This window comes from Leuciscus leuciscus (genome assembly GCF_965113295.1).
Source record: "Leuciscus leuciscus genome assembly, chromosome: 23".
NCBI lineage: Eukaryota > Metazoa > Chordata > Actinopteri > Cypriniformes > Leuciscidae > Leuciscus > Leuciscus leuciscus.
Window position 1 is genome coordinate 31,709,100 of NC_138747.1, and position 18,346 is coordinate 31,727,445.

The window sequence follows — 18,346 nt, forward strand, 5'->3', positions numbered from 1 at the left end:
AGTCGGTAGCGTCTTCTGTAGGGTATTCAGGTCTTATATCTGAGACTGTGTCTGTAAAGCTAAAAGCACTTACTCCACCGAGGCCTGGGGGTCCGTTTGGGCCCGGTGGTCCCGGAGGGCCGGGGTTTCCAGGGGTTCCCGGCTCACCGTCTCTGCCACGAGGACCTGGACTTCCCTAAAGACGGGTAGTGTTTGTCAGTGTCATTCATCTGAGAGAAACACTGAACATCCAGTACCAAACAACAATAATAATGCGTTCACGGCCCATTAGCCGTGGCCATTAGCAAAAGGGCCTGTCAAATGACACATTACTGCTGTGTTATTTTTAGGACTATAATAAAAGGGGATTTCAGGTCCACTTTGAACATTTGTGCAAGCATGCAATTTATGTACAATTTAGAAGAAATTCTTTTTACAATTCTATAAACATTGATTCAAATGGACATAAACCCTGATTTACATGCTCAAATTAAAGTGATAGTAGGACAAAAAAAAAATGATGTTCTTCCTCAGTATTTTTGTCTTGTTTTCCAGTACAAATATCTAAACATTTTTAAATCAAGATACATTTACATTGATAGATGATATTGTTTTCTTGATGTCTCAAAATTGATTGAGTCTATGCTTAAAACATGAAAATATATCTGCCAATAGATCACTTCAATTTAATTGTTTTTTAAGAAAACAAGATATTATTTTGCTTCTCAAGTAAATGTATCTTGATTCAAGAATGTTTAGATATTTCTACTGCAAAACAAGACAAAAATATTGAGAAAGAAAATCTGTTTTTGCCGTGAAGACTGTGATCCTGAGAGTTATTCATGAAGATTACTTGCATAACAAATATGTTTCTTCTCTTGTAAATGTCTTTTTGTCTGCGTGTACAAGCCTATTCTGTTTGTTATCGTATCTTTCAGTCACATGGGCTGCCAGGAGCACAACAGGAAGTCAGACAGGAAGTGATGCTTACCTTCTCGCCCTTCTCTCCTCTGTCTCCTCGAGGTCCTTGTTCTCCTGGTGGTCCCTGTGTAGTAAAGGAGGGGAAGTTAACAAGCAACAAGCAAGACCAGAGAATCCCAAGAATGCCAGAAGTATTCCTACCATCGGACCGCTTGGTCCCCTCGGTCCCACAACCTGAGGGAACATCAACAGAACGCCAGTTAATGACTGGGAGAGGCTTTACCATTTCAAACAAACAGCAGAAGAAGATAAAGATCCACAGAATCCACACAGAACCTGGCAGACTTCACTAGTGCCATGTTGCCGGATCACTGCATCAGTTGTGTTTAACTGGACTAGATCTGCATGATTAAAGATGGCAATCTGGATTCAAACACCCATACAATCTTATTCCTGAATGTCAGTGAATCGGCTCTATGTCTATTAAAGCTTTAAAAAGTATGATCGCAGCGAATGTTCTGATCCAGAGAGAGCAGTTGTCATGTATAGATATGAACCCGCTTCACAAACAGTCTTTTCAACACACAGTTTCATTAATTCTGTCTTACAATCATTCAGATAATCATAGAACAACTGGGATAAAAGTTTATAGTTCAGATATAAACACTGATGTCTACGGTGGCGAACGAAATAACTAGTAAATCGACTTTTAGTACTTGAATCTTCAAATAAAAATCATCGTTACACCAGTAGGTGGCGACAAATGACTGATAAAGGGATAGTTCACCCAAAAATGAAAGTTCTGTCAGTAATTACTCACCCTCATGTTGTTCCAACCCCGTAAGACCTTCGTTCATCTTCAGAACACAAATTAAGATATTTTTGATGAAATCTGAGAGCTGTCTCACTCCTCCATAGGCTTCTAAGGGACTGAAACTTGCTGGCCCAGAAAAGTTATTAAAGAGATCATTAATATAGTCCAAGTGACTACAGTGGCTCAATCTTAAGTTTATAAAGCGACGAGAATACTTTTTGTGCGCAAAAAAATTAAAAAATACGACTTTATTCCACTATTCATTTCCTTCTCTCTAGGTCTCGAGTTATTTCACATAGTGTTTTAACGCAGCGCATCTGTGTTATACACCACACGCATCACACACATGACCAGCGTCGGCCAATAGTGAGCCTACATGGTGACGTGTAACACAGACGCGCTGCGCAAAAACACTACGTGAACCAACTCGAGGCCCAGAGAGAAGGAAATGAATAGTGGAATAAAGTCGTTATTTTTTTATTATTTTTTTGCACAAAAAGTATTCTCGTCGCTTGATATACTTAAGATTGAGCCACTGTAGTCACTTGGACTATATTAACGATGTCTTTAATAACTTTTCTGGGCCAGCAAGTTTCAGTCCCTTAGAAGCCTATGGAGGAGTGATCAGCTCTCAGATTTCATCAAAAATATCTTAATTTGTGTTCCGAAGATGAACGAAGGTCTTACGGGGTTGGAACAACATGAGGAGAGTAATTACTGACAGAATTTTCATTTTTGGGTGAACTTACCCTTTAAAAAATGTGTTTGTCATTGAATCTTTCATCAAAAAGATTTGTTCAAAAACGCTGATTCATCCAGTAATGAAACAAGTGAAGGCTGCATCTGAAATCACATACTTCCCTACTATATAGTAGGTGGAAAACAGTGTGTGACAAAAGAAATGTGTCCAAATTCAGCAGTACTCATAAAAGAGCAGGCAACATGTCCCCGGATGATCTATTACTTCTGCTGAGATTCTGAAGTGTGCATATGATGAACACTTTACTATCCCATGAGGCCACAGGAGAGGATTTATTAATGACAGTGAAGCGACGCAACTGACGCTGCTAGGTCACATGATAATGACATCATAGCGCATGTGCGCATTCATTCTACACGCATTAAAACTATATAGATAGAACATGCTTTCTTAGCCGTCGTGAAGTAAGTACTTATTCAAAATAAGTGCCTACTCAAGAGAGTATGTGATTTCAGACGAGGCCGAAGTCTTTACGAGTGAGTCAATGAATCATTCATTCAAGAGATTCGTTCAAAAACGCTGATTCATCTAGTAATGAAACAAGTGAAGTCTTTATGAGTGAGTCATTGAATCATTCATTCAAGAGATTCGTTCAAAAAGACTGATTTATCCAGTAATGAAACAAGTGAAGTCTTTACGAGTGAGTCATTGAATCATTCATTCAAACAGAGATTATAAAAAAAAAATTAAAAAAATTCAAACAAATATTTTTTAAATAGACTGTTTTGTTTAGTTGTCTATTTATAATCGTGGGAGAATCAGGATCTCAAAAAAAAAAAAAAAAAAAAATTTGTGATTCTCAATTTATCCAGAATCATGCAGCTCTAATGTGGACACACACTCTTTCAGGGTGAAGCAGCTGACACACACCTGAAGCTGACACACACACACACACACACACACACACGCACAAATCTGACATCAATGATAATGGTTTGAAGCTTACATCTGTTATGTCTCCTGGTTCTCCTTTTTGTCCCTGTTGCACAATGGAGGGAAATATTAGAAGATATTAGTCCACATTAAAGCAAATATTTCCTTAACAGAGAAAAAAAAGACTACAGCATACACTGACTCCTTCTAAATGATTATGCAAGCTGACAAAAGATGTTCAAAGAATGTTTTGCTATTCGTGTTAATGAAAACGTTATTCTAAATGTTCAAAACAAGATTATTTTTCTCACCCCTTTGGCAGATCATTCTGCTTGTTTTAAGCAAAAACTCACTTAATTTGTATTTATTTATCAGGAAACAAGACATCATTTCTTATGTAATTTTACTTATCTAGTAAATGCTTCTTGATTTAAGAAATTTGAGATATTTGGACTGGAAACAAGACAAAAATACTAATTAAGAAAATGTGTCATGTTTTCAGAACTTTGCTAAAGTCCAGAATACTCTGAACAAACATTATGAACATTTGTTTTTAACTTTGAGAGAACCTTCTGAGAAAGTTCTCTGTTATCTGGGTTGCTACACTATACAGTAAATGGCACTGTTCAGCACACACACATTATGCCCTGAGTGATTGACGTCTGTTTGACACTCATACACACATTATAACATCTCAGACCAAACACAGGATGAACCTGAGACTTAATCATCACCTACAACACAGTGAGATTTTCAAACAGACATTAAACACAGACTCACCTTGGCACCTGGAGAGCCTGTTATTAACATGGCATGAAAGATAAAAAACAGAGTGTTAAAACAGCATCACATGAAAGCAATCCCAAGCTCTGTGTTTGTTGGCAGAGCCTAAATGACTTTACAGGTCACATATCCAGTGCATTCAGATCCGAATGAATCCTCATGACGAGTCTTGAACACCATGTGTGTATTCAGGCATTATGAAAGTAATGATTCCATCATTTTTTGGGCCTGTTCATTTCGATATATTTCCCAGATGCGAGAGAGTCCTCTGTTTATCAGCGGCGTAAATGTTCGTACCATTTCTGTGGTGATATTCTTCACATCGTAACGTTTAAACCATTATATTTAAAGTCCAAATAACTAGACAAACGAGTCTCAATTTGTCTTTGCATACGTGTCCATGGATTCCAGGAGCGGATGAAGTTATTAAATGGAATAAGTTAATTTAAGTTGAAGAATGATTGTTTAAACAAATGAGCAGTTAATGAGAATTCATTGCATGATTAAAGCATGTCACTCAGATAGCTTAGGAAATTGCATGTTTTTTTAACTGTAATGCTGTTGTTCGCACTGTGAACCGAGATCTGAACATCAGTAAAAGAGTGTGTTCAATTATTTGTGCATGACTTAATGATTATTCCTGAGCTTAGCTTTGTTCATTGTGTGATGTCAGAAACGTATTGATGTAAAAAAACAAACAAAGTTTGTCTGCAAGGCACATGAATGATATCCAGTAAAGTAATGTTTGTTGATGGTTCAGCGTAAATGAACTGTGATTGTCATTCACCCTAATGGCATTTCATAACAGATCTGAAATATGTCTTGTACACTTGTCTGCGTCCAGCCGTAAACATTAAATCTGACATTATAATGCTGAACAAACTAATATATCAAAAATCTAATTCGAGAGATAATCCGAAATCGTTCACAGTTTGCCCATATGCGAGTTACAACTTGCCACTGACGTGCCAGGCAGAGATTGGTGTGCCGTTCACATCTGACCGCGGGACACGCTAGCAAACACTGCGCCGCGCGGAGAGCTTTGATCTGAAGCAGATGTCGGCGGCGGGAGGCTGAGGCACCGGCTCCGGGCATTCTGTATTCAGAGAGCAGATCTTTCCCATGATGCTTTCGGGAAACACGTATGCTAACGTCTGAAGGACGACGGAGACAAATATGCTTTGTTGTTTTCTTTCTTTGTGAAACTTTGGTAAAGGTAAGCAAGAGAAACCTCTTGAGGCATTAAGTCAGAGATGAAACTCTATATACCGTCTCTGTTCAATGAGTTTCCCTCTTAATCATTCCCATATGTGTCCATCACACTCCTGCCGCCACTGATATCCATTCCAGACAAAGCCAACACTGTGTCTTTAGTTGTTAGTCTCATTTTCAAATTGTTTGGTTTGGGCAGACTTTAAAAAAGGCATCCATACATTTTTTGAGCCCTATTTTAACAATCTAAGCACATGGTCTAAAGTACACAGTGCAAGTGCACTCAGTGCGTGTCCGAATACACTTTTTTCTAGAAAAAATGGTCGGCGCTCCCGGCGCATGGTCTAAAAGAGTCGTCTCTATTCTCTTAATGAGTAATGAGTGTGTTTTGGACGTATTAACGTGTGTTAACATGCAATAAACCCAATCAGTGTCTCATCTCCCATTCCCTTTAAAAGCCAGTTGTGCTCGCTATTTACTCTACATGGCGGAATTTGCAAGAAAATAATTTTTCATATTTAAAAATGTTTGTGTGCTGTTGCGCATCCCTGTGTGTGTAATAAGCAGAGTGTACGCGTGTTGTGGACCCGCCTATAGACTCATATTACTAATGCGCTCTTTAAATAACAAAAAAAATAATAATACTATGCCATTGACTTTAGACCAGGTTTCAGTCGGTCAATGGCTCAGTCTATTTCAGTTCCTCAAAATAGCAACGCTCCAACAATGCGCCTGAACACACACACTCGTTCTCAGACCAGCAGCCCATGGGCGAACAAATAGGCACAAATACATTTGCTATTTAAACAACATAGCGCAGGACGTGAAAATGAAAACTGCGTCGGGCTGAAACTAGCCAAACACACTTGCGTCGCGCCTGGCGCTGCATTGCGGCGTGTGTGTGATAGATCCCATTGTCTTCAGTTGTTAGTCTTCTCTCATTTTCAAATTGTTTGGTTTGGGTTCACTTTAAAAAAGGCATCCATACATTTTTAAGGTGCTTCTTTTAAAAAACCCAAATCTAATCAAACAAATATGAATACACATGTAATTTATTTATAAAAGTGATAAATAAATAAATTACGACCAGGGGAGGAGGGCTGGTCAGCGGCACAGACTGGACAACACTCCCCAAACGGGATCTCGGGTTTGGAACAGTCTTTCAGCTCCTCGCAGATGATTTCGTCGCACAGGACCGAGCCGGTGTCGCACACGCAAATGCGACATGGCTCGGGTTTCCACACGTCCTTGTCACTATATGACTGTCCGTCCTGCGTGCAGCTGCCTGGATCTTCTGTGAGGAGCGTGAGCAGAGGAAGAGGAGGAAGAGGAGAAGCAGGGGGTGCTGGAGTTAAAGCACATACTGTCAAAATGACATTAAAACTCTATGATTTGGATTTGAAATCCCAAGCCATAGATGCTTCCTGATTAGTGTAACATGATAAATCATATTAGTGGGATGCATACAGTAGAAAGCCGGGGTGGGCGATATAGCGGTAGACACGATTAATGGGTAGAACTGTGTCAACCGGTAGAGATTCTGGACTATCATCTCTATCACAGTTACGCTCACGTGACGCTGCTATGCTGTGCCGTCACGAAAGCATATCATTTGCATGCGTTTTTAAGCATTGCAGTTTAAAAACAAGTGATTTTAAACTGTTGAAACGCAAAAAGAGAAGTCAAATTTTGTAAAGTGAACGTTTTGTGAAATCCGCGTCTCAGACGGCGCACAAATACTGAATTGAGTTCTCTTTCACGTCTACTTATGATTGAACAGACATATTCAAATCAAATTATGTCAAAATGCCTGTCTTGGCAAGTATCCTTGTAAACACAGTCAGTTATGTTTTAAGTTAACGTAAACAGTTGAGAAAGAAAACGCATGTAACAGTATCTTAAAGGGACAGCAGCCTAATGTTCCTGCTGTCTGTGTTCTTAATGTTAATTAAACAACAAAAGACAAAGAAAATCACTCACTGCTCTTGACTGAATAACTTTTGTGACTTTAGATTAATCTATGGATTTAAGGATTAATCAATGTTTCATGGCTGGTAAAATATATATTTATGGCCAGTAAATTTTCTTAAAAGGGTTAATTCAGCCAAAAATGAAAGTTCTGTCAGTAATTACTCTCCCTCATGTTGTTCAACCCTGTAAGACTTTCGTTCATCTTCAGAACACAAATGAAGATATTTTTGATTAAATCTGAGAGCTGTCTCACTCCTCCATAGGCTTCTCTGTTATTGAAACTTGCCGGTCCAGAAAGTTAGTAAAGACAATGTTAAAATAGTCCAAGTGACTACAGTGGCTCAACCTTAAGTTTATCAAGCGACGAGAATACTTTTTGTGTACAAAACCCCTCAAAAATAACGAGTTCACGTAGTGTAACAGCGCAGCGCTTCAGGGTTGTACGTCAGAATGGAGGCTCACCATTGGCCAGCTTCACACGCATCACACACATGACCAGCGTCGGCCAATAGTGAGCCTCCGTTCTGACGTACAACCCAGAATCGCTGCGCTGTCACACTACGTGAACTCACTCAGAGAAACACCGAAGAAAATCAAGAGTTGAATAAAGTCTGTATTTAATATTCTCGTCACTTGATAAACTTAAGGTTGAGCCACTGTAGTCACTTGGACTATTTTAAACATTGTCTTTACTAACTTTCTGGGCCGGCAAGTTTCAGTAACAGAGAAGCCTATGGAGGAGTGAGACAGCTCTCAGATTTAATCAAAAATATCTTCATTTGTGTTCTGAAGATGAACGAAAGTCTTACGGGGTTGGACAACATGAGGGAGAGTAATCACTGACAGAACTTTCATTTTTGGGTGAACCCTTTATGATATCTCAAAATATCTCAATGCTCGACTGAATTACTTTTCTCTCACTTTGAAAATAATAAATGTATATTTAATTTACACAGAGAACATATGCAGTTTTTTACACATTTGAAAGAAATACTTGTATCATGATAAAAGGTTTTGGTGATATCGCCCACCCCTAGTAGAAAGCATTAAATTTGAGGTTTTCTGTGCACAGGAACCACCGGATTAATGCATAATCCATCTTTGCTGTCATCGTCAAGCTCATTCAAATGCAAACCACAAGATGGCAGCACAAAACTGATATCAATGAAACCGGCTAATTAAAAATCATTTCAAAATCTGATCCAGTTCGAACCGTACTGATGACTTCACAGCGGAGGGACCTGTCCAGATTACTCATACACACCACATGAAACCTACCGACTCAAAGAATAAATGAAAGGCAGTCTGTTCGTTTTATATCTGACACAGCACTTTGTACTCAAATTCAAAGTGAAATGACTTTTCTTTCAGTCTTTCAGTAGCAGGTCGATCTCTCAAGCTCATGAATGTGCAGGGGAAATGTGGCGACGGAGAGAGACCGAGGGTAATCAAACAAGCACTGTTTGTTTCCCTTACAGGCTGTTTATTTTCTGTAAATTCCAACAGACCCCATATGGCGATGAATGACGCCTTTCTGAAAAGTAAAGACTGAGCAATTCACAAGCTTTCGCCTAATCTAAACAGCAGGCTCTGTCCGCTGCCAGTTCAAACATGCCAGAGAGAGTGGAGAACAGACAGCTTTCACTCACACACACACACACACACTTCAGGCCTTCCTCAATAAAGCCTTCCTTCCTTTCTCTTTCTAGCGCCACCTTTTTCTTTTCTGAAGTGGAAAATGGAGGACAACTCCAAATTGGACACAGGTGAGGGGAGGGATTGTTGTCTTTCCTTTTCTCTCTTTCAAACCTTAGTGCAGGTTAACGTCATGACGTCAGGAAGCCCATAGGCCTGCAGTCTGAACACCTCGGAAATATGTAAAACGATGCCATGACTGATGGTTTAACAAATGGACCCAGACGAGCCGATCCATGACCTGCTCACTATGAGGAAACACTCATATGCCTCTCTGCTACAATAACCCAATTGTTAGCTTTTGCTCAGCTTTCTCTCTCTCTCTCTCTCTCTCTCCTCTGCATAATTGCTTCTTTTCAACAGGGTTCGTACAGATAAAATGAAATTCCAGGACTTTCAAGGACTTTTCAATCTCTGTTTTTTTTTTTTTTTTTTTGGTTTTCAAGGACTATAGTCAGAAATCTCACTTTTCAAACAATATATTTATTCTCTATCAAATTCGAATTAATAGATAAATAAAAATAAACTAATAAAAAAATGCTGCATATAAAGCGCAGTGCATACAATGACTGGTAAATGTAACCATTGTAACCAAGCTGATTTTTCTCCCATGAATATATGATTGAGCTGAAGAATGAAAGATATATCATATACTTGGGTATTTATGAGAGCAATATCAAGCTCATAGCTATGCAAAATGGCTCTATATCCATTTCAGACAGGCAGCAGTGTTCATTTTGTGAGAAAAGATTGTTTTATCAATAAAATTAAACACTAATTTAACATATATTGTCTTTCAATAATTCAAGCACTCTAAGTAATTTTTCATAAATATGGCTGTGTTTAAGAGTTTTCCAACTGCAAAAAATTATATGATCAATAAGTTATGACAACATGTGTTTTTACATTGCTTTAACTCATCAAAATAAGTTAAGCAATTAAAAAAAAAGATAAGTTATACAAGATTCAACTCATTTAAGTCAGTTTACTGCAATTTAAGTTGATTGCACTTAAAACTTTAAGACAGAAACTTTCTTTTTTAATTCAATTACTTCAAGCACTTTGTACGAACCTTGTTTTAACTGTATTTTATTGTCATTTTTTACTGCCTTTTAAAAACAAAACTCACTGAAATATCTTTTAATTTGTTTACTGGCAAGCTTATTTCCCCTTTAATTCAAAAATATGGTCAAAGGAATGTGCCTTGCTGAATTATAATAGCTGCTTCTGTCCTTTTCATGCTTTTCCAATAGCTTTTCGCCAGACAGTCTTTCCTTCTTTCCCTGGACTATCGTAGCCCCTGGGTAATTTAGGAAACAGATGGAAGCACTTTAACTGTATGGAAGGGTAACAGTAACTCTGGCTGAGGCCCACCGTCTCTGAACTCCACTACTGATGCACCTCTGAATCCTTGCGCTCTGGATGAGTGAAATATAAAAGTAGTGCTTTCTGAATCCCTCCAGCTCTGAATTCTGACAATTCGAAGACATTTGGAGCATCTGCGTTTTGTGCATGCCTGGATTTGCCCCGGTGGCCCCTGACAGCAGAGGAATGTGCTCTTTTAGGGCCCGACCAGCTGAGCCTCAGGGCCATCAGGAGGGCTTCAGACAGACAGACAGCAGCACAATTGCACAAATAAAACATTTGCTCAGTAAATAAATCAGTGCTGTGCATGTGTGTGTGTGTGTGTGTGTGTGTGTGTGTGTGTGTGTGTGTGTGTGTGTGTGTGTGTGTGTGTGTGTGTGTGTGTGTGTGTGTGTGTGTGTGTGTGTGTGTGTGTGTGTGTGTGTGTGTGTGTGTGTGTGTGTGTGTTTGCAGGCTTTAGCAATGTCCTGCAGGTGACCTGATGGATGAAATACCCCGAATACCTTCAGGCTCAGAATAAACACAGACCAGTCAACAATGATTCCACTTCAGAAATGCCCTAAAATAGGCTAAATAAAAGAGAAGAAATTCTTCTCTTTTTTTTTTTACTCATATTAACTGAAAATATTCACTTGTTCTAGCTTCTTTGTTTTGCATTAAAAGCTTTATAAGGCTACTTCAAATACATTTGCCACAATATCTCAATCAAGCTGGCAGCGCGTACAGTATTTCCTTTCATTAAGCCTATTATTTACTCAAGCACTGGCGTTTAAAGTCTAAGAAACACTTTTCTGGAACTTTTGAGAGTAAAATGAGAAAATGGTGGGCAAACTCACGGTCATTCTCGTCTTGGCATTTGACAACAGCCAAAAATGCGACTAGTGTTGCCACAAATAGCAGTAAAGTCCTTGAATCCGCCGACAGGATCATGTCTAAACTGCAGACATGCGGCGTTTCAGGAGCAGGAGAGAAAGAGCTGGGCTTTACTGGTTTCTCCTAGTGACTGGAATGATACATTTAGTCCAGAATTGAAGACGATGAAGCACGAACTCCTGCAGATTCTCCGTGCGGACTGATCCAGGGGCCGCGGGTTTGAGTCCATACAGCTTTGAATGGAGAGCCGTATTTTCGGAAATAAAAATCCACCCCTTTACCCCCCATGAAGCTGAAATTGGAGAAGTGTTGCCCTTCTCTCTCCTCTCGCACCCATTCTTTAAGAGCCCTCCCGAGAAACGACGCCAAGAAAAATAATCCTTTCAGAGAGAAAACCTGAATCTGTCGAGTCATAGCTACTGTCCTTAAAATAAGCTGTAAAGTAGCCTATTCGAGTGCATTTTAATGTAGGCTATCATTTCGATTATTAATAGGTTAATTAATAAATGTAATAGCTACATGTAAATAATAATGAATACATGTGTAAAAAGATAGGCTAGTTGGATAATGTGGATTGAACCTTGATATGTTGGAGATTTCAGTGGTCATATGAACATGATTCATTAACAGTGGAAATATTGATCAAACTTGACATCATTAGCATGTGTTTTAAGCTATTTTGTCGATTCTACGTTTCATTGTGCACAGTTTGAGAACATTTGACCCTCACAGAGCCAACTAACACAAACACCAAGAAAGCATTTACCACGGTATAATAATAACGCTTAGCCTAAGCTTCAAAGTCCCCATGAAATCAAAATGTACGTTTTTTTTACTTTTAGTATGAATATGTTAGTGGGACTGTTATCTATCAGCAAGTGTTGAATTCATATTTAGAAGATATAAGTGTTCAAAACTTGCAAGTCTCTCACTTCCGCCAAGGATCAATGATTTTGATGATTTCACTCTGCACTTCAGCTTCTCATCAGGTTTTTCTGTCCAATCAAATGCTCTCTAGAATCTGAAGCTCCGCCCCCTACATTATAAATAAACGCTGAAGCTGCAGCTGAAATCGGTCACTTGTTCACACATTTATTATTTTCTACATGTAAATGGCCCATAGTGCATATAGGGAACGATTCAGACAGTGTAAATATGCTTTTCATTGGGGCAAATGAAGTCTTAGTGTCACGTGAACCGCCGCAGCTCCGGTCCAGAGACACGGATCATGTGATCGAGTCGCCGCAGACCAGAAAACATTTCAGACCCATTTGAATTCTGCACAGAATGCTGTATTTTACAAAGGATAAACAGTTAGAGATTAGGAGGAAACTGCGGCTTTACCGAGCTCAACCATAATCTTTACACTTCTGCTCAAATATTGCGCTGCAAACATCAATAACAGCTTTAACTTGTCAATGCTGACAAATGGCCATGGTATATGCTGGACAATCCACGGCTAGCTGTGCATTAAACTATTTGAAATCACTCGCATCGGGTGGTTATTTGCCTCCACGACAAACATTAAAACGATTTAATGCACATTGCACAGCTAGCCATGGATTATCCCTACTTAGCACCAACCCTACTAAAACACACATTAACAAACTAGCCAAGGTCTTCAGGACACTTGCAGGACTGATCTAAACTGATGAAAACGGGCCATATCATTCAATTTGGTTAACAGAAGGGTCCCAAAGAAGTGTCAGGACAGGAGAGTGTGTGTGTGTGTGTGTGTGTGTGTGTGTGTGTGTGTGGTAAAGAGTAAAGCTCCTTTAGGGTGTTTTAGAAGGTCAAAGTGCAGGGAAAGAAATGGGCTGTGATGGATATTTTTTGTCATGAATGGCCTGAACTGTTGGAACAGGGGATAGACAGGGTTAAAAGATGTTAACACTGGTATTGTCGAGTCGTTTGCCCAGGTGGTACCAGTAGACCACTTTAACAATCATAAAATGCTAAAGAAATGCCTAAAGCAATGTGTTTGAAAATGTAATGGCATTTATTCAGGTCAGGGACCAGTGAAGAATATGCTGGGAAAACACATCGACAATAAAGGCTTCAATAAACAGTAAACCGACTATACAGTTCTTTTGTATTATGTGTTTTGTATCTTTGTGGGTTTTGTTGTTTCTAGCGAGCGTAACCTGTTGATAACCTCGATTTTAGGAAATGTCCTAAATTAGGTGTTATTTCAGTGGATGAATGAATGCTTGGCTGATGCAGGAGTTTTAATATAGCAGCGCACTGGAGGTTTTTATTAACAGACTGGTATTTATTGGGAGCCCTGAAACTTTATTTTCACTGTTTAACACGTCTGCAATAAATAAAAATAAAATATCTTTTGGAATGAGATGCCAGTGACTGCCTTGGTTCTTACTACTTTCTCTTTTGATGAATTACTGCTGCCATTATCGCAAGAAAATGTACACAAATTTTCTAGCATTTTGGTAACATGCATATTGTTTTAGGACTCTTAAAGGCATAGTTCGCCCAAAAATGAAAATTATCCCTTAATTTACTCACCCTCAAGTCATCTTAGGTGTATATGACTTTCTTCTGTCTGCCAAACACAATCAGAGTTATATTAAACAATATCCTGGCTCTTCCAAGCTTTATAATGGGAGTGAATGGTATCTGAGATTTTGAAGCCCAAAAATTGTTTGTATTAATATCCAAAAATTATCCATTTTATCCAGTTTATAAACTATAATCACTGCCATATGCGAGTCTAGTTACAGCGGAAGAGTGAACTATGACCCGATTTACTCAATTTACTCAATTTTAATTTTTTGGGTGAACAAACCCTTTAAGTCTGAACTATGTGATGTTTTTTTCTGAAGGAGCCATTAACCTATAAAGCAGAGGGAAATACTGTTAACATTTTTTGTACACAGACCTCACCTCTCAACGCACAAACCTCAGTAACAATGACAATCAACAAATATAAATGAACAAATAACTAACAATAATGACAAAACAGCTGTCATGGTTCCGGCAAGTGAAGAGGATCTCGATCACAGCAGTTAAGACAGCAATCCAGAAGACACAGTCAGGAATCAATGTCACAGCTTCACTAAAGTTAAAACAATACAGTAGAGCTAAAATACACATGAGAAAACAAACTGAACAAGAAACAGGTACACAAAGCAATCAGTAACCATGGCAACAAACAAGGGCATAATCAGTAACCTAGAGGAAACGGGAAAGAAGCAGGAACTTACTAGCCTGACAAGCCAGACCCACATCAAGATGTTGGGTCAGGGAACACACCATTGGCAGGGCTCAATCCGAGGGGCGGGATCAACGGTTATCTTTCAAATTCCCTCTGCATTCAATAGGACAGCGCTACAACCAACCAGAGCGTTTTCCCTCCAGCGGAGCTAGTTGATAGATTAAACTTTTGCCGTATCCGGTCGGCAAAACTACGAACACATCTTCCTTTTTTAAGAATGACTTCAGTGCCGTTCTTTGTTCTTTTCTCAAAGAAAAGCTTAACTCCGGAGTCCTCCAGAGTCGCAGCCAAAGCCGATTGGAACGACCGCTGTTCGCCAGCAGTAGAAGCTCTTCTTTGTGTTCAAGTAGCAGTGAATTCACACGGAACCATCACAACTCTGTCGGCATTATGTTAAGCCCACCCGCCGACTCTATACACGATGTGATTGGCCTGACTAGAGTTTGGTTTTTCCAGCTCGCAAGTCAACGGAGAGTTGCTAGACGACACTGGCGGCAAAATAACATTTCCTGCCGCTAAGGTGCGTCTAGATTGCTAGGCTAGGAACTTACATTAGGGAACAAAAGAAGCAGGAACAAGTTAAGTCAAGTCAAGTCATCTTCATTTATATAGCGCTTTTAACAATGAATATTGTTCCAAAGCAGCTTTACATTGATTATAGGAAATTAAAGTAACAGAGATTGTTTTGGCTTTATAGCAGCTCTAGAATAACGTTATTGTCCAGCTAAAGTTAGTTTGATTGATTCACTTCCATTGCAACAATCATTAGTTATTAACTTAGGGGCCGCTAACACGACACCGTTTTAACAGAAAACTCTTACATTCTTTCTGCACAAACTTCAAAAACGCGAACCAGTGAGAACGCTGATGGCGTGCACATGCGTATTACGAGTTCAGTCTATAGTTATGCGCGTTTGAATATATATGTGCACAGGCGTGTAGTCCTTCCCTACAAACAAACTACTTGTCTGGCCTTAAAATGTATAATACAGAATTTTTATCACTTCTGCGTAGCCATGCGAACCGGAATTATCCTGACAAAGCTTTATCTGTACTGAGGTAAAGGGAAAGGAAGGAGGCCTTCACAGGGGAGAGACTAGTGGACACTTCAGCACTGCGTTGTCGTGGCGTCCAGGCGCTGGTCCTTCATCAGATCTGGATCCGGCCTGGATCCGGCGGACTGCGGTAAACCTCGGGATAAACAGGGAGACTAATATTAGCGTAGACGCCATTCTTCTTATGATGTAACGAGTACATCAGGATTTATGGGGAGTGTTCCCGGTTCCGGCTGACCTAATCTATGCAGCCTAACATTGGATTATAGAAGTCTATAATGTATTATGTGAATGCTAGGTCAAAGAGATGCGTCTTTAATCTAGCTTTGAACTGACAGAGTGTGTCTGCTTCCCGGACAATGTTAGGAAGACTGTTCCAAAGTTTTGGTGCTAAATAGAACAGAACACAGGGACACAAGAAAATACAAACTAAAAGTCTTTAAAGCAGAACAACAAAAAGTTTAAACAAAGTCAGAATTTATTCACGCTGCAATGCATGCTGGGAATAATAAAGGAATTATGTTCATTATGATATTCTTTGTGTTTGAATAGTTGTAAAAACATTTGGGTGCACTCTGATGGTTTAACGTGAGTTTTATGAAGTTTCAAACCATTTGTAACTTTGTGTGCATTAACTGGAAAATATTTAGCTTCTTTTTTTTTTCTTTTTTTTTTACAGTGTGATAAATCACTTGTGATGTTCCTCATTTGTAAGTGGCTGGTTATAAAAGCATCTGCTGAATAAAACAAATGTAAATGTCATGGAGCAGCTTTATAGAGCGCATCATAAACTGGAAACACCACACACAAATGTGACAAAACCCAGTGAATTCAACCCAAAATGTGTGTGATTAAAACTGACATCACGTAGCCTAGTTAAAATATGATTATTGTTTTGGAATGATGACTCCAAATCCATTAAAATCCCAGTACAACTAACACTAAGCTGCAAAGCTGAGCTCTTGAATCTTTGATATCTGAATAAAGAGCACACTGTTAATTTAACAACCATGTGAAACTCTCAACTCTATTTCTATAAGAAAAGCTGTTCCTCGGGAACGACATGCATCAAGATGAAAACAAGTATAAGAAATGCAAGGATGAATGAATAAGTGTTGTCGTTTGGAGAGCGTGGTGAACACAAGATGTGTCTTTGTTATCCGGTGCTCCGGGAATGCTTGAGGGGAACACGCTTCCGCCCAATCCCAGCAGGAACTGGGACCAGTCTAAGATTTCAGAGAAAACCACACCGACTTACAAACATGCAGTCGGTTCCTGATGCCAGATTACATGACAGAAAATGCAGACAGTAACGTATACATTACATTACACATTTAAGGATATATATATATATATATACAGTACTGTGCAAAAGTCTTAGGCATGTTAATATCCCCCCCACCCTCCCTCCCTCCCTGGTTTTAAGTCAGTTATTTCTATATTTTGCTGTAGAGTGTCAGTAGGAAATATCAGTTTACATTTCCAAACATTCTTTTTGCCATTAATTGTAATAATCTACTGAGATTTGTGTATTAACATGCCTTTAAGACTTTTGCACAGTACTGTATATATATATACTGTATATATATCTTTTAGATTACATTTGACCTAACTCATTTATCACATTTGATTTGAATAGGATAATGGCATAAACAACATGAAGTACATTAAATATTACATTATGTCATGGTTTCCCAGTTGAATGAGTTTAATGAAAAGCTATGTAAATTTAAAATGAAAATAAACAATTTAAAAATAAAAACAATCAAAATAAAACACTTAGTAAAAAAAAAGAAAGAAATGTTTTATGTTTTATCTATTTTAAGTCATGTGACCATTAATTGACTTCAGAGACAATGAGCTTAATTTATTATTTTTTATTATTGACTTAATTTTAACATTGACTTATTAACTTAAAATCTTAGAAGGTCCTTCAAAGTAAATATTTGGTCAAAGAGCATTGCATGTAAATATAAAATGACTTGAATTTGCACATTTTAACGTGTTTAAAACCAAAGCCGTACAAAGACAGTAATGTGTGGCTGAATGATAATGTCCAGTCATGACTCGTGTTCATCAGGAGAATATCTGATATGCAATGCTGAGAAAACACTTTTAAAAGTTAAATGGTCTGTGTAAATCCAGTGCTGTGATCTGCTCAGTTTTCAGTGACTAGTGTGTGTGTGTGTGTGTGTGTGTGTGTGTGTGTGTGTGTGTGTGTGTGTGTGTGTGTGTGTGTGTGTGTGTGTGTGTGTGTGTGTGTGTGTGTGTGTGTGTGTGTGTGAGTGTGTGTGTGTGTGTGTGTGTGTGTGTGTGTGTGTGTGTGTGTGTGTGTGTGTGAGAGAGTAAGTGAGTCTGTGTGTGTGTGTGTGTGTGTGTGTGTGTGTGTGTGTGTGTGTGTGTGTGTGTGTGAGAGTAAGTGAGTCTGTGTGTGTGTGTGTGTGTGTGTGTGTGTGTGTGTGTGTGTGTGTGTGTGTGTGTGTGTGTGTGTGTGTGTGTGTGTGTGTGTGATTCCACAAACCTGGAAGAGCTTCTGAACAGATATAAGCAGCTTTTTTAGAAAGGAAAATGTAAAAGATAAAAAAAAAGTTGTAGTTGGGGGAACCAATGAATAATGAATAATTTACTGCCATTGTGAGATGTAATCATGTAATCAATAAAAAAGTAACTGTAGAAAAAGTAACTGTATTACAAGTATTTTAAAACAAAATAAAATCCTATTACAAGAGCTTACGCTTTGGAATCTGATGATGTATTCGAGATTACGTGTTCTCAGTTACTGTGTGCTAGACATTAAACTACTGTACTGTACA

At 38.8% G+C, this 18,346-nt stretch overlaps 1 protein-coding gene across 1 annotated transcript in view; it reads right to left on the minus strand.

Annotated features, from left to right (window-relative positions):
* The window catches only part of col2a1b (collagen, type II, alpha 1b), a 65,357-nt gene extending 53,824 nt beyond the window's left edge, over positions 1-11,533 (minus strand). Inside the window, exons 1-7 of the mRNA XM_082156365.1 lie at positions 11,210-11,533; positions 6,430-6,636; positions 4,128-4,144; positions 3,421-3,453; positions 1,102-1,134; positions 971-1,024; positions 74-175 (exon numbers count right to left, since the gene is read on the minus strand). Of these exons, the coding sequence (XP_082012491.1) occupies positions 74-175; positions 971-1,024; positions 1,102-1,134; positions 3,421-3,453; positions 4,128-4,144; positions 6,430-6,636; positions 11,210-11,303 (540 nt within the window). The 5' untranslated portion in view covers positions 11,304-11,533. The remainder of the gene's footprint in view (positions 1-73; positions 176-970; positions 1,025-1,101; positions 1,135-3,420; positions 3,454-4,127; positions 4,145-6,429; positions 6,637-11,209) is intronic.
* Between the last annotated feature and the right edge of the window lie 6,813 nt (positions 11,534-18,346).